Source organism: Mus musculus, chromosome 4, assembly GCF_000001635.26.
Source record: "Mus musculus strain C57BL/6J chromosome 4, GRCm38.p6 C57BL/6J".
Taxonomy (NCBI): Eukaryota; Metazoa; Chordata; class Mammalia; order Rodentia; family Muridae; genus Mus; species Mus musculus.
In genome coordinates, this window is record NC_000070.6 from 120,784,129 (window position 1) to 120,807,733 (window position 23,605).

Here is a 23,605-nt window from a genome sequence, read left to right on the forward strand (position 1 = left end):
CTATGGTTACTTATAGAAGACTTGTAAGATCAAGCCAGTCAACATTTCATCATAGACAGGAGGGGCTCATGTGGATCCAACTCCAACATGGGAGCTACTGGCAACCGAGGGCTGCTGCAGAAAGGAGGGTCATTTTTCTTGGGAGTAAGGTTACTACTAGATCACTCAAGCTTCCATGAAAGACTCTACACCCATGCCCATGCAGGTAAAACTGGCAACAGCGACTTAGTTCTTTTTAAAAAGGCTATGAAGGCGAAGGGGAATGTTTAGGGAGGTCTAGAAGCAGTGGGAGGGAAGATCTGGGATGGATATGATCAATATACATTGCATAAATGTGTGAAATTGCCAAAAGATTTTTTGTTTGGTTGGTTTTTTGAGACAGGGTTTCTCTGTATAGCCCTGGCTGTCCTGGAACTCACTTTGTAGACCAGGCTGGCCTCGAACTCAGAAATCAGCCTGCCTCTCCCTCCCGAGTGCTGGGATTACAGGCGTGCGCCACCACGCCCGGCTGCCAAAAGAATTTTTTTAAAGATTTATTTTTTTGTACATACTCATGAGCATCTGTGTATGTATATGTCACATGTGTAAGACTGCCTGAAGGGGCCAAAAAAGGGGCATCAAATTCTCTGTAGCTAACCTACCCAACCTTTTTCTTTTGTGAGGTCTCATGATCCCCAAGCCTTGAAGTGTTCCTCTCCAAAAGGAAGTATGTGGGGGCTGCTGGAAAGAGCACAGCTGCTCTTGCAGAAGACTCAGGTTTGGTTCCCAGCACCTCATGGCAGCTCACAAGCATCTTTAACTCCAGTTTCACAGGACCTGAAGCCTTCTTCTGACATCTACAAGGACCACACATGTACCACCCATACATACATACATGCAGGCAACACAAAACACTCGTCTACATAAAAAAATATTAAAAACATTTTTTAAAAATGCACTGTGTGAAAAACAGATCATAACAGGGAGTTCTGTCAGGGGTGAGGTTCCTGACAACAGGGTAACTATTCTGACAACAGCTGAGTTTTCTAGACTTCCATTCCAGCTTTCTAGAGACACATAAGAGCCCAAGGTAAGTTTGCAGAAAAGGAGGTCTCTCTACTACAGCTTACTGAATCCCCACACTGACTTAAGTCAGCAGGCAGCGCTGTGAGAGTGGAAGCACTGACTCCTCCCAGCTGACCTGAGGAAGGACTAACCCAAACTCTTCCTCTGCTCTTTGGGAACTGGATGAGTAAACCGCAGAAGAGTATCTTTGAACACTCTGGTGCTCTGACTACGGTCTGAGAACTACACGTAAATTACTACTGTGTTACAGTGCCAAGTTTCAGGAGACTTGAAATTACTCAAGTTGAAAGGCAAAGAAAAGTCAGTAGTGGGTTCTAAGCTACACTACAGAATCGGGAGTTTTAAGTAACAGAAATCTCCTTACTAAGCTCACTGGGACACTCCAGAAAGTCAAGATTCTCATCCTTCTGAAAGTAATAATTCTAATGGTTGGCTTCATTTTAGAATTGTCTAGGGGAAGCTTTTGAAAATCAAGTTGCCTGCACTCTGCTGCAAACCGACAAAATAGAACTCAGGAATCCTGAGTAGAATCCTGACATCAAGGTTTTTTGATTGGTTTTTTAAAAATTCCCTTCATAACTGTCATCAAGAGTGAGGGTTATGGGTCACTCTGTAAGTCTGCAAAGCACAGATGTACAGAAAGAGATTATAGCATTTGGCCTATATGGGCTGTTGTTGAAGAAGGGTCTCATCATGTAGCTCTGGCTGGTCTAGAACTACTATGTAGACCAGGCTGACTCTGGACTCAGAGATACACCTGCCTTTACTTACCCAGTGCTGGGAATAAATGAAGCTACCATGCCTGGCCCAGTACCTATTTGTTTTATTTATTTATTTATTTATTTATTTAGTTAGTTTGTTTGTTTGTTTTGAGACAGGGTTTCTCTGTGTAGCCCTGGCTGTCCTGGAACTCACTTTGTAGACCAGGCTGGCCTCGAACTCAGAAATCCGCCTGCCTCTGCCTCCCAAGTACTGGGATTAAAGGCGTGCGCCACCAGGCCTGGCTCTATTTGTTTTAAAGATTTATTTATCTTTATTCATTTTGTGTGTATGAGTATTTTCCCTGCATGTATATCTATGCACTACGTAATTGCCTGTTCCCCAGAGACCAGAAGAAGGTGCTGTATCCCCTAAGACTGAAGTTATAGATGGTTATGAGCTGCTGCTATGTGGATGCTGAGAGCTGAATCCAGATCCTCAGGAAGAGCAGCCAGTGCTCTATACTCTGAGCCATCTCTTCAGTTCCCAGGGCCTGTCTTTTAACAGTCTATCAGTCTCCCATGTTCTTGCTTGGTTACACAATTTGACTGTCACGTTAGAAATACCCATCAGTCTTCCATGTTCTTGCCTGGTTATATTTGGTTAATATAATTTGACGATCATGTTAGAAATGTCTTTGTCCAACCTAGAAGTGTTCAGCATGAAAAGATGGAACTTTAAATGACTTGATTACTAAATTACAGCTACCGAAGGTTGAACCAGACATAGAAAGTAAGTCAGGGGAAGACTAAATTTCTCAAGAATCAGGATCCTCGCCATTTGTCCAATCTACTCTCCCAAAGACTAAATTAGCTTTCTCCTCTCCACTCTAAAAGAGGTCCTGATGATTATAAAACTCAATGACAAGATGTCTACCATGACTTTACATGGTGCTAAATGCTTGTAATTCTAGTGCTTGGAAAGCTGAAAGGACCCCACCCTCACCCCACACACCCCACAGAAGTGAGAGGGATAGAGGGTAGAGGGAAATCTGGATTTAAAAGAGTATGAAAACCTGTTATTACCTGTCCCTGGAGTCTAGGTAAACAGGAATATACAATGTTTTATGTAATCACTGAGGGACATGATGATTTGCTAGACTTTGTAACCAACTTCATCCCTATCTGAGCAACTGGATTTATGGACAATTACAGAGCCTTTTAGAGTACAGAATAGGAAGGTCAAATTGAGATGAAAGATAAATTTCTATTACTTGATTCACACTAAAATGACTAAGGACAGGTATGTTCAATACATCATGAAATATACCACCTGTCAAAGTACAGTTACTTGCTTTGGAACAACCAGAATCTCAATATAAACACACATCACTTTTACAAATAGTCCTGTTCTACTTATACTTGGATAATTTATGCATAATAGGGTTTTAAAAATCTGCTCAGGCTGGGCGTGGTGGCGCACGCCTTTAATCCCAGCACTCAGGAGGCAGAGGCAGGCGGATCTGGCCAGCCTGGTCTACAAAGTGAGGTCCAGGACAGCCAGGGCTATACAGAGAAACCCTGTCTCGAAAAACAAAACAAAACAAAACAAAACAAACAAACATAAAAAATCTGCTCAACATTTTAAAAGGATCTGACACGTTTGGGAAAGTCTGCTATCAATTTGATGTGGTGACACTTCTGTAAGTCCAGGCTTTAGGAGCAGACGCTGGAGGACTGCTGCAAGTTCAAGGCCAGTCTACACAGTGCAAATCTAGACTGATCAGGGCTGTGTAAAAAGATCTTGTCTCAACTCCCTTCAAAAGTCTAATATTAAGTACCACTGAATTCTGGAAAAATACAAATTAAGTGCTGACAGGCTGCAGAGGCAGAGGTATAGTCAGAGAAATATAGGCCTTCATGTGCTGCAGGCCTGAAAACTAACCGCAGGTCTCACTCTTAGAAAGGAAACAAGCACCCCAACCCTCTTGTGAAAAATTGCAACTAACATTGCTCTGTACTAAGTCTGAAGGGAGAAGTCTGGCTCATTCAATTATTCATTATGCAATTATATGCCAGTCATTCTTTCAAGCAGATGTTACAGCACAGTAGAGATCTAAGGAATTGAGCTACATGGGAGACAAGTTTATTTAAGTCAATGGAAGAACAAGTAAAAACAACTTCCTTCTTCCATTTCTTTCTCTTCACCTACATACAAAAATAGAACCAGAAGGGTACTCGTATTGCACCAGCCTGATCTAAATCAAATAAAGCACAGAAAATCAAATGAACATAACCACTAAATTATATACGAGATGGCTAATCTTGGCTATCAACTTTACTGAATCTGTTATCAACTCAAATACAAACCTGCTGAGGCACTCCTGTGAAGGATTTTCTTGATCAAAGAAAAGTATTTGAAGCAGGAAGACCCACCCTAAACTTGGCACTTTCTGGTAGCAGCCTACACAAAAGTACATGGAGGAAAGAACCTTTGCCTTTCGTCTGTTTGCCCTCACTGTTAATGGCTAGTTCATCTAGCTACAACATTTCCTCTGCTGATATGAGAACCAACTTCTTCATGATTCCAAGCAGGACTGAAGCCCAGCAGCCCTCCAGGCCTTCAGCACCATTATTGGGTCTGATTGAGCCAGATTCTTGGCTTCTCCAGTGTTAAGACACTCACTGTTGGACTACCTAGGTTGCATCCTATAAGCCAATCTAATAAATTGTGTGTGTGTGTGTATGTGTGTGAATCCTGATTATTAAAATTAAAGATTATCTTCCAAAAATTTGTGCAAAACACCCTAGACTTCTGACTTTATAAATTTCATTGCCATGCTCTCTGTTTACTCTATCTGAAACAGCACAGGCAGAATACTGAAAAGAAACTTCTGGAAATTCATGAGCACAGGCCACTCAGAAATTATTGAGCCAAGCTCAATAATTCAAAACCCACCTTATGTGAACAAACAACACCCAGTGGTACATTCAGAACACTAATTACCCCCATGCTAATACCTGATAAATACTCAATGGGTACTCAATGGGTACTCACAGTACCAAGTTAGTTTAATTTTTTACTTATTTACAGTCTGTTTTATGAGAACACATTTTCCAGGAGGTCAATGATCTAGTCTGTTGAGTGTTATTATTAGAGTTACAAAACACAGCACAGAACAAAGGTAAAATATGAATCTGTTGAGAAAAACAAACAAATCAATCTTGCTCACCGCTAACCCTAAGACATTAGCTCCATGTCAGGACAAACAATCTGGCATCTGCTCGGCCAGAATGCTGATGCTGTCAAGGCAACAACGGCACAAGACACAGGGAGTTCCTTCCATACTTGCTAAGACACAATGTTTTCTGAAAATACTTCTGTTTTATCACACCTTTCTCTTGCTACTACCTCTGTACCACATACTGCATTCCTACCCCAATCTTTACCATACAAATCTTTTTGTTTTTCCTCTAAACATAGGTCTTTTCCTCTAGGACTCCAAGCCTTTGCATGTGCTTTTTTTGCTTCCTAGCATAGAACTATTTCCCCATCCTATCCATGTGGCTAATGGTCATATTTTAAGACCCAATAAAAATAAACACACTATTCTTTTTGTTTCTTATTAAATTTTATCAAAGCTCAAGTTATCAGGTTGGTAGCAAGTACTTTAGCTGCTGAGACATCCTATATGCCATTGTTTAAAGCCTTCTCTAGCTCAACCAGAGAAAAACAGGCACTACACTGTCTCCAGACCTCCCACAGTACATTCCCTTTCATTGCTTGAGGACTCACCACTATTACTTTGTCCTTAAGTACTGAGTGAATAGCTACTGAATAATATTACTCTAGCTGCAATTAGAAGATGGTAAGCTCCTCAAAAATGTGATTATATCTGATTTTTCTATGTTCACAGTTATCAACAGAAGAGGATTTTAGCTCAAAGGGACATCTGTTAGTCTATGAAGTTTGTTTTTGGGGTTTTTTGATCACAGTTATGAAAAATTGCTATTGGCAGTTGGCTAGACCCTTAGAACAAAGATCCCATAATGCTGCTACTGAGAAACCCTAATCTAAGTATGTTTTAACTAAGTGTATCTAGTACTGTAAGTGCTAGCTCACAGCAGATCTCCTGCTGAATAAGCTGTCCAATAATTTTTACCAAAATTATAGAAATTTGGTACAGCCAATAAACTAGGCTATAACGAAAGGAACAGGCTGTGAAACTACCATAGGAAGGCACAATCTCTGCTTCTCTCTATAGGCTAAAGCACAGTTCCACATGAGCCTGCCTCCAAGCAGAACATCTAAACAGATGGCCACTGTCACAAACACACCTTGGTACTGCCTCCTACAAGTTAAATTCTATTTTTATTTCCCAACATTCAGGTCAGGAATACACTACGCCTGAATATGCTTGAAAATAAAAGTGCCCGAGTCTTGTTTCTACTGATCTGCTTTAGAAGCTCCTTGTTTTTCCTTACCACTGTTAAGTTTCGGATTTCTTCCATGACTCTGGGCCAGAAGGACTGGAGGCTTTGCTGGGCATCACTGCTGCTGGTACCGCCAAACCCTCCTTCTGTGGACATTTTCACAACTGAAAACACACAGACACAAAGCACATTAGAAATAATAAAGTCATACTTTCTCACCAGGCTAGTTACTTATCTTTTCTCAGCTGTTTTCACTGGTTTAATTGTTTCATTCAGTGTTAAGGTCTGTGCTGTGCTGATAGGCTTTATTACATCCTCACAGAAGACATTTGAAGCAAAATTTTCCTAGATTACATCACAGACTATCAAAAAGTTCCAATTTAGAAAATCAAGTATTGAGCCAGGCAGTGGCCATGTATACCTTTAATCCCAGCAGGGAGGCAGAGGTAGGTGGATCTTTGTGAATTTGAGGCCAGCCTGGTCTACAGAGTAAGTTCCCGGACAGCGAGGGCTACACAGAAGGAAGAGTAGTAATATGAATCAGAAGTTAACTTCCCATGGGAATATCCCCACAGAATGGGAAGGCATTCTGTGGTCCAGTCTAACTGATAATCTTCAGCATCATTGTCTTCAAAGCTCTCTAGGTTACCTGTAGCTGCTCATACTCCATGCCACAGCCTGCAGATAGGGGATTGATGATAAACACAGAACAGAAGGCTAAAGGGTTTTGGAAAATAACAGTAGTGGTTACACTTATTAATTTTTATTTATTTGTTAGACACTTGAGATACTATTTCTCTGAATTTCTGATGTTATTATTCCTTCTTATTGCCAATAAATCTATCTTAAATAAAAACACTGAAAGTGCTAAAGGTACAACGGGTAAGTAAGTGGTAGTATGAAGTCTCTGAGCTGAAACTGAGCACTCCCTAATAGTTTCCTAATTCCAGCTTTGCTTTGGCCAAATCCCAAACACAGTACACCAACAATTAGAAGCTTTAAAGATAGTTGAAGCCATAATCCTACTACGTCTGAGGTGGAAGCAAGATGAGGAGTTCAAGGTCAGCTTTGGCTAAATAGTTTGTCAGCCTGTACTACATGAAACTTTGTTTTGTTTTGTTTTTCTTTTTTAAAAGAAAAAAAGGGGAGGATAAGATGGTTCAAAGGTATTGGTAAAAGGAAGGAACTGCTTCTTCAAGTTGTCCTTTGACTTTCACATTTGTGCTGTAGCACACACACATACACAGAAAATAAATGTTGAGGGTTAAAGAAAAAAGATAGGTGAAAGAAGTGGTGAATTAAAATCATGATAAAGAGAGGAAGGTCTGAACCAACATTTTTCAAACTACTTTGTAATATAGTAAGGGAGATGAAAACATTCCCTTGCCGGGCATGGTGTCACACACCTTTAATCCCGGCACACTCAGGAGGCAGAGGCAGGTAGATTTCTGATTTTGAGGCCAGCCTGGTCTACAAAGTGAGTTCCAGGACAGCCAAGGCTACACAGAGAAACCCTGTCTCGAAAAATCCAAAAAAAAAAAAAAAAAAAAAAGAAAGAAAGAAAGAAAGAAAGAAAGAAAGAAAAGAAAAAAAGAAAACATTCCCTTAGTAGCCAGAAAGAAAGAAAGAAAGAAAGAAAGAAAGAAAGAAAGAAAGAAAGAAAGAAAGAAAGAAAAGAAAAGAAAACATTCCCTTAGTAGCCAGAACTGTAAATAATATTGTAAAGCATTTTTTCTTTCTTTTTTGTTTTTTGGATATTTTCTTCACTTACATTTCAAATGCTATCCCAAAAGTCCCCCATAACCTCCCCCCGCCCCCCCTCCCCACCCACTCCCACTTCCTGGCCCTGGTATCCCCTGTACTGGGGCATATAAAGTTTGCAAGACCAAGGAGCCTCTCTTGATGATGGCCGACCAGGCCATCTTCTGCTACATATGCAGGTAGAGACACAAGCTCTGGGGGGTACTGGTTAGTTCATATTGTTGTTCCACCTATAGGGTTGCAGACCCCTTCAGCTCTTGGGTACTTTCTCTAGCTCCTACATTGGGAGCTCTGTGTTCCATCCTATAGATGACTGTGAGCATCCACTTTTGTATTTGCCAGGCACTGGCAAAGCCTCACAGGAGACAGTTATATCAGAGTCCTTTCAGCAAAATCTTGCTGGCCTATGCAATAGTGTCTGCGTTTGGTGGCTGATTATGGGATGGACCCCCGGGTGGGGCAGTCTCTGGATGGTCCATCCTTTCGTCTTTTTTTAAAGCTAGTTAAAAACACTTACCTGGTAAGTTTTTAAATGAAGGACAAGAAACTTTTGGTTATCTAAGGAATTTCAATTGCAGGGAATTACTTGAAAATGTCTAATATCCCAGTGACGGGGCACTGGGAAAGTGCTATGTAAGCTATTTAGAACTAATTCTGCAGGGTTAAAAGAAAAGTACCAGAGCCAGGTATCACATGAGCAAACATGTAATGCACTTTCTTTCATTCTACCTCCCAGGAGGTCTCACTATATACCTCTGACTGTCCTGAAACTATGTAGACTAAGTTGGCCTCAGATATGCTAGAATTAAAAGCATGCTAGGATTAAAGGTATGAGACAACACACTAGGCTTCAAATATGTAACTTCCTAGGCTTCATGTACGTACAGCTGGGTAGGCCATTCTCCACTAGCAGAGTGGAATGTCTGGTAAATCTAGGTTTAAACTGTGAGGATGCTTAAGTCATGCTAAATGTTTGCTTAGGACTACATAACCTACCTGATCCCCCACCCCACCCCACTTCCTTTTTAAAGAAATGAGTATGTACAGGGAGGCATGACAGTTAAGACTTCAAAGCAGATTTCACTCTGGTGTAATGGCATTAGTGGACGATGATGTAATGGGAAAAATGGTTGAAGCCAATTTCTGATGCTGGAGGGTTATAAAGAGCTCTATACATCAACTCTTTTAGTATCTGGGAAGCAATGTTGTCTTAAGAGTTTTTGGAAAGAGTTAAAAAGAGGTGTTGAATCACAAATGGAAATGACTAGATAAAAATCTCAAGTCCTAAATACCTACAGAGACCCCATACAACACAGTTCCATTGCACTTCACTTATTATCACAGGGCCTCTATTGTACTTCAAATGTACCCAGAACAGAGAAATCATTAGAAAAAAAAAAATGTTTTAAGACAGTCATTGCACATGGTCCAGGCTAGCCCAGAATGCTACATATCCAAGAATGACTTTGAATTTCTAATCCCCTTGCTTTTATTTCCAGAGTGCTGACATTATAAGCATATGTGACCTCATCTAGTTCATGTGATACTGGGGACCAAACTCAGGCTTGGTGTTTACCAGGTAAACATTCTACTGAGCTACACCTCCAGCTCCATGGAAAGAATTTCAGTTTAGTTCTATTAATAATTTCCTATGAAATATTCATGACAAGAGAATGATAATCAACCTTTTGTTAAACAGGCAAAAATTTTAAAACATTTTTCTAGCCAGATGTGGCAGTATACATCTGTAATCACAGCATTCAGGAGGCTGAGGTAGAGGACCGAGTTCAAAACTAACCTAGGCTATAAAAAATGATAGTAGTGATGAAGAAATGGGTATGTGGTTCAGTGGTAAAGCACTTGCCTAGCATTCACCTAACTCTGAGTTCCTTACTACCACACACAAAGCTATCATATTTAAAGCAAAGTATGGTGGCTCATACATATAATCTCAGCACTTAGGGTCTGGAGAAGGATTATCTGGAGTCTAGAGGTCAGTCCTGGCTGCTGAATGAAACCATATCTTAAACAAGCAAGCAAAACAAAAAACAGAAAAACAGAAACAATCTAACTTTTGTTGCAGGGAACCATGGCTAGGTGTGATCTTAGCACACTGCTGTGCAGACTGTTACCCAGTGAAGGGAGAATCCACACTGCTATTGTAATGCCTTTTCCTTTACTTGACATTGGTGACCAGATTTCACTGGAGCACAGACACCTGTGAGATTTAAAATTGGGTAAGCTTTAACTGTTTCCTTCAAAACACATAATATATATTATAAGGGTACATGGACTGGCTTTAAAATTTACACTATACCTCAAGCAATATAGCTCATAAAAATTTTGTTTTCAGTATTTACTCACTGAAGTATAATTTAATATTAATGTAACACAGACAGCCTAACTATAAACACAAACTAATTCTGCTGGCTAAATACTCAAAAGGGAGTGGGGAGGAGTAACCTGAATTACTTTAGTAATTAATTAGCACATAAACGACAACTGAATTGATCTTGCTACAAAATTAGCTCATTTATAACCTCTACACCCCATGGAAAACCATGCAGGGTTCATCTGGGTGATGAAACATACATTTAAATTAGAAGAATTACTCCTAATACCAGCATTTAGGAGGCAGAAGCAGAGAATGGGAAAGTTTAGGGCAACCTGGGCCACACAATGAGGCCATGTGGGAAGTCAGTGGGAATTGGGAGCTTTAGGATTCTTTTCATTCTATGTTAAGTCATTGTCTACCACTGGACAAAGCTATTTATATAACAAAGACAAAAATAAACTGTCTTTAGACCAAACACATTAACTTACATCACTCTTATGAAAAATGCAATATAGAATTTCTCAGATTTAATTCATTATTGATATTCAATTTATTATTCATGTTCATTAATTACTTTTTAAGTACTTGAATAAGACTTGTTTAATGAGATGAAGTACTCAATTGTCATTTCTGGAAGTATTTTCAACTCCCAATATCTATTAATTTGTCTGATTTTAAATTAACTGATTTTATAAACGGTTTCCTTTCCAAAGCTAAAAAGGAAAGACTCAAAGTCCATCATGAAAATATTGTTTCTGCAATGCTCAAATCAGACTTCTCTAAACAGCCTCAACCTAGTAGTAGGTCCTTGAGTCTGCTGCTTGTATGAGCCATCTCTGGTTCCCTCATAGCAACTAGCAGACGGCAAGGTAGCCACTATGACGGGCGAGAGTCATTGAGCAGTATGGCCTAAGAAAGGGAAGCCTGAACAGCTTGACCTGAGAGGAAGGATTGCCTGAATAACCAAAGAGAAGTGGTTACATAGGAATCTCAGAATAAACGGTTTTCTCGGGCTGGTAAGATGACTTATCAAGTAAAGGTGTTTCCCTTCCTGAATACCAAGTCTTGGTAGTGTGGCACACCAATCTCCAGCAATTGGGAGGTAGAGACAGACAAATCTCTGTTGAGTTTCAGACCAGTGGGAAAATCCACGTGGCTTGCAACCAACTCCCTGTTAATTCTAGCTCCAAAGGATCTCTTAAAAAACAAAAAACTACCTGAGGTGAACTTCATATAAAAGGAATAATAGAAAGGACCACACACATCCAAGAATTTTGCCTTGGTTGCTGTAAAGCAGCTGTGGATGCAGAAGCACAGGATGCATGTCCTTAACAACCATTAATCATTTTAACTTAGAGCCTCTTTCCAAAAGGCACTTAAAACAGACTCTGGTAAGGAGGAGGGGCAAACACCTCTGTCTGGCTTACACATTACCAATAAAGTAAGAAACTGCAACTGGGCTTAGTAGTGCAGATCTGCAATCTCAGCAAGAGGGAGGCCTGCAGCAAAAGAATCACGAGTTCAAGTCTTGCCTGGGCTACAGAGAGAGTTTAAGGCTCTGTTGAGGCTATGAAGGTGTGGGTTAATTCATTGTAGAGGATTTCCCTAATATTCATGAGGTCTAGGTTCACAGTACTCTGTTTTTAAAGATTTATTTATTTATTTCATGTATGTGGGTACACTGTTGCTGTCTTCAGACACACCAGAAGAGGGCATCAGATGCCCATTACAGATGGTTGTGAGTCACCATGTAGTTGCTGGCAATTGAACTCATGACCTCTGGAAGAACAGTCAGTGTTCTTAACCACTGAACCATCTCTCCAGCTCCTCACAGTACTCTTATTTTCAATCTAAAAATGCAACAAAAAAGCTGGAAACAATGATTCAATTGAATCATTAAGAACAAACAGGTACTTATTAGCAAATAACACCTGTTACTTTGTCATTCTTGAAGAAAAAGGAACTATGCCTGCAGTCTGTAAAAGATCTCTAAAGTGGAATGTGCCACCTTGATGACTCTCTTGGAAGCCCAAGATATAGCTCAGTAGTAGAGCACATCAGGGAGCAGCAGGGGGACAGTTCTCTTGCATTGTCATGGTCTTGATTTTGACTGGAGCCATTTTCATCAAATCACCATTAGTGGTAACTAGTTATGGTATGGGATATACCAAAACCAGCCTCATAATATGAGAAATAAAGCCAGGCTACCTGGCTACAGAACAAGACCTTGTCTCGAAAATAAAAATAAAAAAAAAAAAATAAGTGTTCTGCTGCACACCTGTAATCCAGCACTCAAGATGATGTCAGTAGGAGGTTTACTCCAAATTGGAGGCTATAATGAATTTCAGTAAGTAAGGTAAGATAGAAAGAGACTTAAGGCTTGAGTGGTAAGACTATTCAACAATTGAGGAACTTGCTGTGAGCCTAGCAATCTCAAAATCACAACCCCACCCTTAATGACACAACAAAACTGTTAGAGGAAAACATAAACCCAATATAGGAAAACATACTCTCTCCACATTCAAGGCAGAGGTCAAAAGGTTAAGAGTTTCAGAGATCTTGAAAGTAATCTGGGCCATACAGTGAAAACCTATTTAAAAAACAAGAACAAAGTGGCCGGGTGTGTGGCCCACGCCTTTAATCCCAGCACTTGGGAGGCAGAGGCAGGTGAATTTCTGAGTTCGAGGCCAGCCTGGTCTACAGAGTGAGTTCCAGGACAGCCAGGGCTACACAGAGAAACCCTGTCTCGAAAAAACAAAACAAAAGAACAAAAAAAGGCCACTTCTTGATCAATAATGTTTACTGCTAAAAGGCTGACCAAACCTGTTTTTTTTTTTTAAATAAAAAAAACTAAAAACAATGCTCTCCCTATTAAATGTAAAAAAAATCTTAGGCCTTTACTGTGAAAAGCAATTGTATGTGTTGGTACTAACACACACACACACACACACACACACACACACACACCCCTGTATGCTCTAAGTGTGCAGTGTTGATCCTCTGGAACTGGAGTTACTGCTGCTATGATCTCCCATGCAAGTGCTAGGGACACAACCAGGAATCAAGTCCTCTGAAAGAGCAACGAGTTCTCTTAAGCATTGAACCATCTCTACAGTCCCATATCATTCCTTATTAATGTCTCTAATCCAGCCTGCATAGGTCTTTTGGGCTATCATCTTCAACCATTCCAGTGCCTCCAACTTAACATAAACCAAGACATATTTTCTGTTATTCAAAGCACCTATCTTGCTTGGGTAGACAAGACAGCACAGTGGATAAAGTAATGTGTCACCAAGCCTAACAACCCGAGTTCGATCCCCTGGACTCATATTGGAAGGAGTACCAATGTCCACAAGTTTTCCTCTGAAACACACATACACACAAATCAACCAATTAGCCAAGTTAAAAAAAAAAAAAAGTGAGGGCTGGAGAGATGGCTCAGCGGTTAAGAGCACTGACTGCTCTTCCAAAGGTACTGAGTTCAAATCCCAGCAACCACATGGTGGCTCACAACCATCTGTAATTAGATCTGACGGCCTCTGGTGTGTCTGAAGACAGCTACAGTGTACTTAGACATAATAAATAAATCTTAAAAAAAAAAAAGTGAGAAAGTCCCTATCCCCACTCCTTTTTGGTCATTGTTCTTACAGCACTGTGGAGCTTTGAATGTTATGTTAACATGGGGCTGGCCTCTAAGCAACTACACAGTTCACTGCTTGCCTAAACACTCATTTGCATCAGTTTCCTAAGGACTAAGATTACATCTGGGTTCGGACTCCCACCCCAACTACCCATGCCTGTGTATACTAGGCAAGTGCTCTACCACAGAGCCCTGCACACTTTTTTTTTTTTTTTTTTTTTTTTGGTTTTTCGAGACAGGGTTTCTCTGTGTAGCCCTGGCTGTCCTGGAACTCACTTTGTAGACCAGGCTGGCCTCAAACTCAGAAATCCACCAACCTCTGCGTCCCAAGTGCTGGGATTAAAGGCATGCGCCACCACGCCTGGCACCTTTTTACTTTTTGACCACATCTTCCTGTCACTGTTAAAAGCACTTAAAGTTCCAGCTTTGCTTAAGTATTCAATGACCAACCAAAACTCTTCAAGTGTTACATTTAAAACAGCAACTGAGCAATGAAGAGAAAATGTTAATCTGAATAAGCAGATGAGGAAGAAAGGAAGTGATGAGACAGACTACTTTGTGCATGCTATGTTAGATAACCATCTAAATTGCAAAGGAAAAAAGAAATTGAAAACTAGAATTTCTAAACAATTCTACCAATAATTTGCTTCTCACATAAAGATGAACCTTAGAATATGCCGTTATCAATCACCTTGGCTAAAAATCATTTCAAGCCTTCAGTTTCCATCATAAAACCAATCACAAACCGACAACTTCAGAAGGAAAAAAAATAACACTGTTCTACAAATTAAGAGACCAGTTTGTGGGGGCTGAAGAAATGGCTCAGAGCTTACGAGCACCTGTTCTAGCAGAGGACCTGGGTTCAACCTCCAGCATATACATGGTGGTTCACAATTATATGTAACTTCAATTCTAGGGGATCCATCATGCACATACAAACATGTAGGCAAACACTCATACACATATTATAATCTGAAAATCAAAGAAGCTGAGAGAGACAGACTTGTTAGTATGCTGGTCTACCACATAGACACCACTACAAAAATGGAGTCTTACTTGACCCAACTGACTACTATCAAGATCAGCTGAGGGTTTGTCTACAATCTAGTGTTGGATTTGGCTATATACATTCTCCTTAAAGATCTGCTCACAAGGACATACTTTTAAACTGGCAACAGAGGCACATTTTCTCCTTCAAAACCATGTTTCTGTTTGCTATCTACTATAAGATGAAACAAGGGCCAGATCATATAGCTAGGTTTTAACAGGAAAAGAAAAAGGTACAGCAACTAGTACATACAATGGAAGTGACATGATGTGAAGAAGGTATTTTAAGTTTTGTTGCTGTGGAATAGAATATGGCATACATATTTTTTACTCCCCAACTTTCCTCACCCCAGCTTCAATCATACCAGAATGTATGACAGTAATGCCGTATGTAGTATGCACTACCGTAAGTAATTTGTAGGACGATTTAAAACAACTAAAAATTGAGTGAAGAATGTTAAAGCATGAGCCTAACAACTACTGCCCCCAAAGTAAATATGATGCGTGGTTTGGTTTTGTAAATGAAATTTCCTTGAAGATGCAATTCTCATTTGCTTGAGCTCTCTATGGCTTTCAAAAGAAACCACAAGGCTTGCAAATCCTAAAGTATGTGGCCCCTTAAAGAAAAGGGGTACTAATTAGAGCAATGTCATATGCTCTATTCACTCACCACTTTCTTTCAAAGAACCCGGGATGAAGCTTTTCTGGAGCACACAGCTCTTCTGTGGCTTCCATGACTCCTAACCTGCCCAGCCTTCATTAGAAAGTAGGCTGGGCCTGCGTCCTCTGCCCCACAGAAGTAATAAATGTACTGTCTTTGACTCTCCAGGCAAAAGAGAATAAATGCATTGTTGCAAAAGAATGTAGAGCAACTAGTTTTTCAGGCCTTGACACTAAAGGAAATCCTGACATTAGCTGGAGAAAGATCAAGGCCTATGCAGCTAGGTTGTGTCATTTTGCTTCCTAGGCCATCTGAGATTTACAAATAAACTTTGCCAAATTTCTGGCAAGATTTCTGTTTCCAGAATTAAGAAGTGTGATTCTGAATAGTATTTAAAGATGACAACTTTGGAATTTTGGAATTTACAAATCACTTGACACAAACATTACCTTTAGTACATCTTCATTTAGCTCAGTGATAAATTTATCAGTATCATTCCAATTTTACACAACTAGGCATATTAAATTACTTAAGTTTCCAACACAGTGAATAGGATAATTAGATATTAAGTACTTAAGTTTCTCTTTCTTTTCTCTCTCCCCTTCCCTCCCTTCCCCCTTCCTCTCTCCCTCCTCTCTCTGCTGTTTTTAGGTATATTTTCAAAATATTCAAAGACAGTCTCAGCATGGGATTGCTGACTTAAATCCTTAGACCAAACATTCGTTTTTCTCCCAGCATCCTTGTAGCTTCCATTTCTCTGTCTCCTTCTCTTTCTTTCTCCATAGGTTCCCACTATGGTGGCCCGGGAAGTATCCAACTCATGGTCTCAAGTCATCCTCCCACCTCAGCCTCCTGAGTGCTGAGACCACACACAAACCACTCCACATCTGTTCTCCTTGGCCTGCTGTCACTTTTTCGTTATCTTTCCATTCCCAAATTTCTTGACATATCAGCAACTATGAGTATTCAGCTGTGAACAGTGTGTGTGTGGGGGGGGGGGCAGTAAAGTACAAGTTTAAATACATTGGACCTGGGGGTCCTTAATACCAATTCCTGTATGTTTATGATCTTGGGCAAATCACTTAACTTCTTAGAGCCACTCTTGTTTGCTCGGCAGTCTCGGATCAGTCCCATGGCTCCATTCCAACAGCTCCGACAGGAATCAAGCCTTCTTTCCCTGTACTTGCTTTACTTTTTTCTTTTAAAAAGCCCTGTTTCATATGCATGGAGATATAAATTAAAATGAAAGAGACCTCTCATCTCTTTTATAAATATCAAATAGTTCCAGGCCTTTCAAACCAGTCAAGTTAGAACAAAATGTTCTAATTCCAAAAAAAGCAAACAATTAAAGCTGGAAGTGACTAGGAATGTTTCAAATTTTAAAAACTGGGAATGCCAGTGATGAGTACAGATGCAGGTTTCCCTTCTAAATGAATCCAGAAACATGTAACTCTTTAGAATGCATCTCTTTTGACACTTTAGATTTGTATAAACTGGGAGTGTAAGGCTGTTTTGTCTTGTAGAAGTACTCAGAATGTGGAGTCTAGGGCTGCTACCGCACTACTATACTCCACTTACCCTATCACCAAAAGAAAAATTCTGTTTCGAACTCTGAAGTAAGCTCTGAATGGGAGCATCTTTAATTCTAGCACTTAGAAGCCAAAGGCAGGCAGGCAGGCAGGCAGGCAGGCAGGCAGGCAGGCAGGCAGGCAGATTTCTGAGTTTGAGGTCAACCTGGTCTACATAATGAGTTTCAGGTCACCTAAAGTCAAATAGTGAGTTTTATCTGAGGGTGGTGGGATGGGGTGGAGGAAGGAGATGGCTCAGTGGTTAATTACAGTGACTGCTCTTTTAGGACCTACATTCAATTCCCAGTACCTATGGGGCAACTCAAAACTGTTTGTAATGTCAGTTCCAGAGGATCCAGACGCCCTCCTCTGGCCTCCTCAGTCATTGCATGGTCAAGTATATAGAGACTGAAGCAAACCACCATACGGTTTTGGTTTTGGTTTGGTTTTTTATTGCTAAAAGAAGAAAAAATAAAGAAAGATCCACCTAGATCCATCTTTATTTAAACGTCTGGACACACAAAGCAAGAATTCTGGGGGCCATTTCATGGACTATAACTACTGTTTAAGGATTTGGGGTTCTACAATAAATAAAAACTTATCTTTTCTCTCCAACTGTAAAGACATTTAATACATAAATATTTAATATTTACTAATTAGTCTCAAACAATATTTTTTCTTCCTCTCAAAATATCCTTAGTGCACAATTGAGTCTACTTCTATATGTGGCATTTCCAGACTTATTAATGTGGTTTATTATTATTTTAGCATATGCTCTTTTAAGTCTCAAATGTCCACACTATTTTCTTCCTGGTTCTTATATAACTGACTGTTTCTGACACACACTCAAAACAAGTATTGCATAGAGTTGAAGGACCATGGACCCAGTGACCAAACACAGGATCCTCAATCAAGAACTAGCCTAGGGCCTGGCAAACACAGAAGTGGATGCTCACAGTCAGCTATTGGATGGAACACAGGGCCCCCAATGGAGGAGCTAGAGAAAGTACCCAAGGAGCTAACGGGGTCTGCAACCCTATAGGTAAAACAACAATATGAACTAAACAGTACAGCCGGAGCTTGTGTCTCTAGCTGCATATGTATCAGAAGATGGCCTAGTCGACCATCATTGGAAAGAGAGGCCCCTTGGTCTTGAAAACTTTATATGCCTCAGTACTGGGGAACGCCAGGGTCAAAAAGTGGGAGTGGGTGGATGGGGGGTGTCTGGGGGACTTTTGGGATAGCATTTGAAATGTAAATGAATAAAATACCCAATTAAAAAAAAATAAATTGCCGGGCGTGGTAGCACACGCCTTTAATCCCAGCACTTGAGAGGTAGAGGCAGGCGGATTTCTGGGTTCGAGGCCAGCCTGGTCTATAAAGTGAGTTCCAGGACAGCCAGGGCTATACAGAGAAACCCTGTCTCGAAAACCCCCAAAAAAAAATAAAAATAATTTTAAAAAGAAAAAAAAGAAAAAGAAATAAATTAAAAAAAAAAAAAAAAAAAGAACTAGTCTAAGCCAGGTATGGTGGCGCACGCCTTTAATCCCAGCACTTGGGAAGCAGAAGCAGGCAGATTTCTGAGTTCCAGGCCAATCTGGTCTACAGAGTGAGACACAGAGAAGTCCTGTCTTGGAAAAAAAAAAAAAAGAAAGAAAAGGAAAAAGAAAAAGAAACCTCTGTGCAATAATCAAATAGAAGAATAAAAAAATAGTAATAGGGAAGAAGAAAAGGGTAGAGATGGAGAGGAACTGTTCTTTAGAAATGCAGCCCATACTACTCATAAGGTTTTCCTGGAAAATGGAAGACTGTGCTGGTAAATTACTTTTTTATTTTATGTATATCTTTTTTTGTTTTGCTTGTTTGGGTTTTTTTTTTTTTTTTTTTTTGGCCTGTGTATATGTCTGTGCACCAGTTGTGTGCAGTGCCTGCAGAAGCCAAAAGAAAGCATAAGTTCCTCTGGAATTAGAGTTACAGATAGCACATGGGTACTGGGAATTGAACCTGGGTGCTCTGGAGGAGCACAAATTATACTGATTATTAAGAGTGGGAGCGGGCTGGTGAGATGGTTCAGTAGTTAAGAGCACCAACTGCTCTTCCAAAGGTCCTGAGTTCAAATCCCAGCAACCACATGGTGGCTCACAACCATCTGTAACAAGATCTGACGCCCTCTTTGGAGTATCTGAAGACAGCTACAGTGTACTTACATATAATAAAATAAATAAATCTTTAAAAAAAAAAAGAGTGGGAGGAACTGATCCTCCAAGACAACCAAAAACCAAATCCCCCACTTCTATGTGAAATAATGTTACATTAATCTCCAACAACTGTGTATCTTTTACACTTTTGTACGTTAAGTATGTGCATGGGTGTACTGACACATATGAAGGGCAGAAGTTGACACTGGGTGTCTTCCTTGATCTCTAGTTTTTAAGATGTTTTTGTTGGAATGGTTGTCTATAACAAGCCTCACAGAGCTCCTGCCTCGGCCTTCCGACTCCTGGGGTTACAGGTACACAAAGCCACACCTAGCTTTGTACGTGAGTGCTGGGAATCCATACTCATATCCTCATGCTTGTACAATCAAACTAAAAAAACCCATGACTGACCGAGTCATTTCTACAGTCTTACCCTTTATACTTCTGAAGTAATTTCACATTCACTTATTTTGTCCTCACTACAAACATAAGAAACTGAGCACAGGTACAAATACTCCCACCTGACAGATTAATCCAGGTAGACTGAGAGACTTGGCCAGGGCCTAACATGTAGGTGCTGGGATTTGAACACAGGTCCTCTGGAAGAATAAGTCGATGTCAGAGCTAGAATTTGAACCCATGTCCTGTACTCTTGTGTATGAAACTGGACTTGAACTTGCTATACCATCCTTGAATTTATGATCCGTCTTGCATCCACCTTCTATATCACCAGACCCAGTTTATGAGTTGCTGGGAATCAAACCCAAAGCTCAATATATGCCAGGCAAACACCCCAACTAAGTTGTATCTCCAGGCCTCACCACCATATTTTCACTTTAAAAAAAATGTGTATTGGTGTTTTGCTTACATGTATATCTATGTACTACTTGCTTGTTTGGTACCCTTGGAGGACAGAAAGGGATATTAGACCTCCTTTAACTAGATTATAGACAGTTGTGAGCTATAACATGTAGGTGCTGGGATTTGAACACAGGTCCTCTGGAAGAATAGTCAGTGTCCCTAATTGCTAAAGCATCTCTCCAGACCCTTATCTTCTGAGATAGCATTTCTCACTGACCTGGAGTCCAGAATTTATGTAAACAGGCTGCAATTCACCTGTCTCCACCTTTCCAGCAGTGGGATTAAAGATAGGCAAATGTCACCATACCCAGCTTCCTAGGCTGGCCTCAAACTTGCAGCCATTCTCCTGCCTAGATAGTCCTGTGCTTCTTCATTCAAGTTCTCTTTATTAAGATTGGTTATTCAAGCTGGGCATGGTGGTGCATGACTTTAATTCCAACACTCAGGAGATATGTGGATTTGTGAGTTCAAGGTCAGCCCGGTTTAAGTAGCCTAGGCAAGCCAAGGCTACACAGTGAGACCCTGTCTCAAAACAACAACAACAACAAAGAAAGATATCTCAGTGTTTTGAAGGTTTGCTGCTCTGGCAGAGGAACTAGGGCTTAGGTCTCAGCATCCCCATCAGGAGGCTCACTTCCTGAACTCCAGCTCCAAGGGATTTGTTATCCTCTCCTGGCCACTGTGAGTACATGCACACACATACAGAGAAAGAAAAATAAATCTATTTCTTTAATTGGTAAACAAAATTAAAGAATTTTTGGATTTTTCTCATGCTGGAACACATATCTTTTTTTGTTGTTGCTTCTAATAATTTTGAGATCTCTAATGCAAAGCTAACAGATTGTTATATTCTTTTCAAGGTGGAAACTGATTAAAGTTTCCAAGTTTGGTAAGCTGCAGAATCCTTCGAGGACTAAGATTAGACCAATGGGTTACCAGCCAGTAGTGGAAACTGAAAGACCTTGTAGACCCAACTCACTTTCTGGGGCTTGGTAAACTATAATACCCAACAGCCTTAGTCAGTCCTCCACTATAGATGTTTCAATAGCTGCACAGATACTAGGGGTGAAGCAAGAATTATAAATCACAGCTAGGACATCTAAAGCAGACTGTTCAGTCATTTCTCATTTTAAAAATACTGATCTCCGTGGTTTAAGTGAAGAACCCAATTCATACTACATATTGTGGCCCTGTATGGCTGAAAAGTACTGCAGAAATGCTAACCCTGATCTAACCAAGTTATCTATTTTGGGAAGCATCTATTTGTATGACTGTAGTGAACTTTGGAGTCACAGAAGGCAATTCCCCAAATATGTATTACTGTCCAAAGTATCTACCTGTAATTTGTTCTGAAAAGTGACTAAAGCCACCTTTTTCAATAAAAGCTTTCAAAGTAATTCAATCTTACTATGCATTTGTTCCTTAAGATTGAGAACTCTTTAAAAAAAAAAAAAAAGACTGAGAACTCTTTAAGAAATTTTCTTGTGTCCCTTTGGCTGAATTTTCTTGTTGTTGTTTTTTCCAGCCAAGATGTCTCTGTGTAGCCCTGGCTAGCCTTGAGTTCAGAGACCTTCAGTCCTGAGGATTAGGGATTAAAGGCATGTGCAAACAACCACTTGGCTTTTGCCCCCACCCTGCAACCTTTTTTTAGACTGGGAGGACAGGGTATGTGGGGGTGGGGTGGGGATCCTCACTCTATAAAAAAAGATGATCCTGAATTTTTGGTAATCCCCCTGCCTAGACTTCCCAAGTAGTAGCATATGAGCATGAGCCATCCCTAATCCCCCTTCACCCCCCCAAAAATCAAGCTTCTGTCTTTCGGCAGGAGAGTTTTCACCAGAAAGGTGAAGCAGAGTGGACAGTTTTCCTATATAATAAGGAAGGGCAGTGTAGAACGCACTGGGCTCATTTCATCAGGCTGTGCCCCTGCTTCCTCACCCTCAAAATGGAGATCATTTTCTGTCCTACCTACATTAGTAAGTACCAAATAAGAATACTAAATCACTGATTCATATAAATACTGCACACTGTTATAAGCTTAGCCATTGTTGAGAGTAGCTGAATAGGAATCTGGCCAGTTAATTACCAAGAAAAAAAATTCACAAGAATTCAGGATAAAAATAACCAAGTAAGACAGCTTGAAATTTACCATTATTTCTCTAGTGACAAGTTCATGTCTTTCTTTTCTATTGAAGATAATTACAACATATTTAACTTAGAACCTATATACAGGTAGTTTATAGTGAAAATTCTGCTAGATCATATAGATCAGTGGTTCTCAACTAAGACTCTTTTGGGATGTAAATTATCTGCTAAACAAGCACTGCCAAATTCCTACACATGTACTTTTCGTTGGCTTCACACTTCAGACTTGTCAAAATTATTATCAGTAACACTATATCCAATGCAAGCCAGGAATCTAATCTTTGCACTGGATGGAGATATACATTTCTGTACACACACATTTCAAGGAACTACCCAGTAAGATCAGAGGGAGTGCCTCCATATCTTTAGGTTCTTGCATATATATGAGCTTAAAATGATGCTCTCATGTATCATGCACACACGGGACTCAAAACATCCTGAGGAAGATGAGGGCTAAATAACATGTCTACCTTGTTATGGATGCCTAGTTATAGGCAGTCTCTAACATGGTTGTTTTATTTGTTTGTTTGGGTTTTGTTTGTTTGAAACAAGATCTCACTAGTCCTGGCTGGCCTCAAATTCTCTATTTAGACCAGGTTGGCCTCAAATTCAGAGATTCTCCTGCTTCTGGCTCCTGAGCGGTAAGATTAAAGGCATGTACCACCATACCCAACGGGTCCAACACTTTTGTATGCTTCTATCTCTGAGATGAAGCTTGATAAATTCTAACCATTCTCTCTCTCCCTTGATTCTCTCTTATCTGTCACCGAGATCAGCTATAATTACTGAGTTTAAACCCCAATTATTATTGGCTAGGGATATAGCTTAATGGTGATACACTTGCCCACTAGGCATAAGGCCACACACAGAGTTAATTCCTAGCAGTGTCACAGAAAATGGAGGGAGAAGACAATGAGAATATCCAAATATTCTCAATATTACCAATTCTGACATTTCCCCAACGTCCAGTCCTAAATATACAATCTACCTACTGGACATTTCTAATTAGAAATTCCCCATGTCCAAATTCAAATTTATCTTTTCTTCAAACCTGCTCCATTCCCTCTCAGTTCCTATGTGTTAGTCATTCAGACTGTCCCTCATGTTCCACTAACTGCTAAGTCATGACAGTGTTCAACAGTGGTGTCCTCACCTGACCTCTCATCATGCTGCCACCATTTTATTCAGACTT

The 23,605-nt window shown here is 40.2% G+C and overlaps 1 protein-coding gene across 13 annotated transcripts in view; it reads right to left on the minus strand.

Moving 5' to 3' along the window:
- Nfyc (nuclear transcription factor-Y gamma) overlaps nucleotides 1–23,605 on the minus strand; it is a 74,145-nt gene that overhangs the window by 26,694 nt on the left and 23,846 nt on the right. For all 13 annotated transcript variants that reach the window (XR_003954890.1, XR_003954891.1, NM_001048168.2 and 10 more), the window contains exon 2: nucleotides 6,249–6,361. Coding sequence is in view for 11 of the 13 variants with exons in the window: in NM_001048168.2 (NP_001041633.1) it covers nucleotides 6,249–6,353 (105 nt within the window). In the remaining 2 variants the exon portion in view is untranslated. The remainder of the gene's footprint in view (nucleotides 1–6,248; nucleotides 6,362–23,605) is intronic.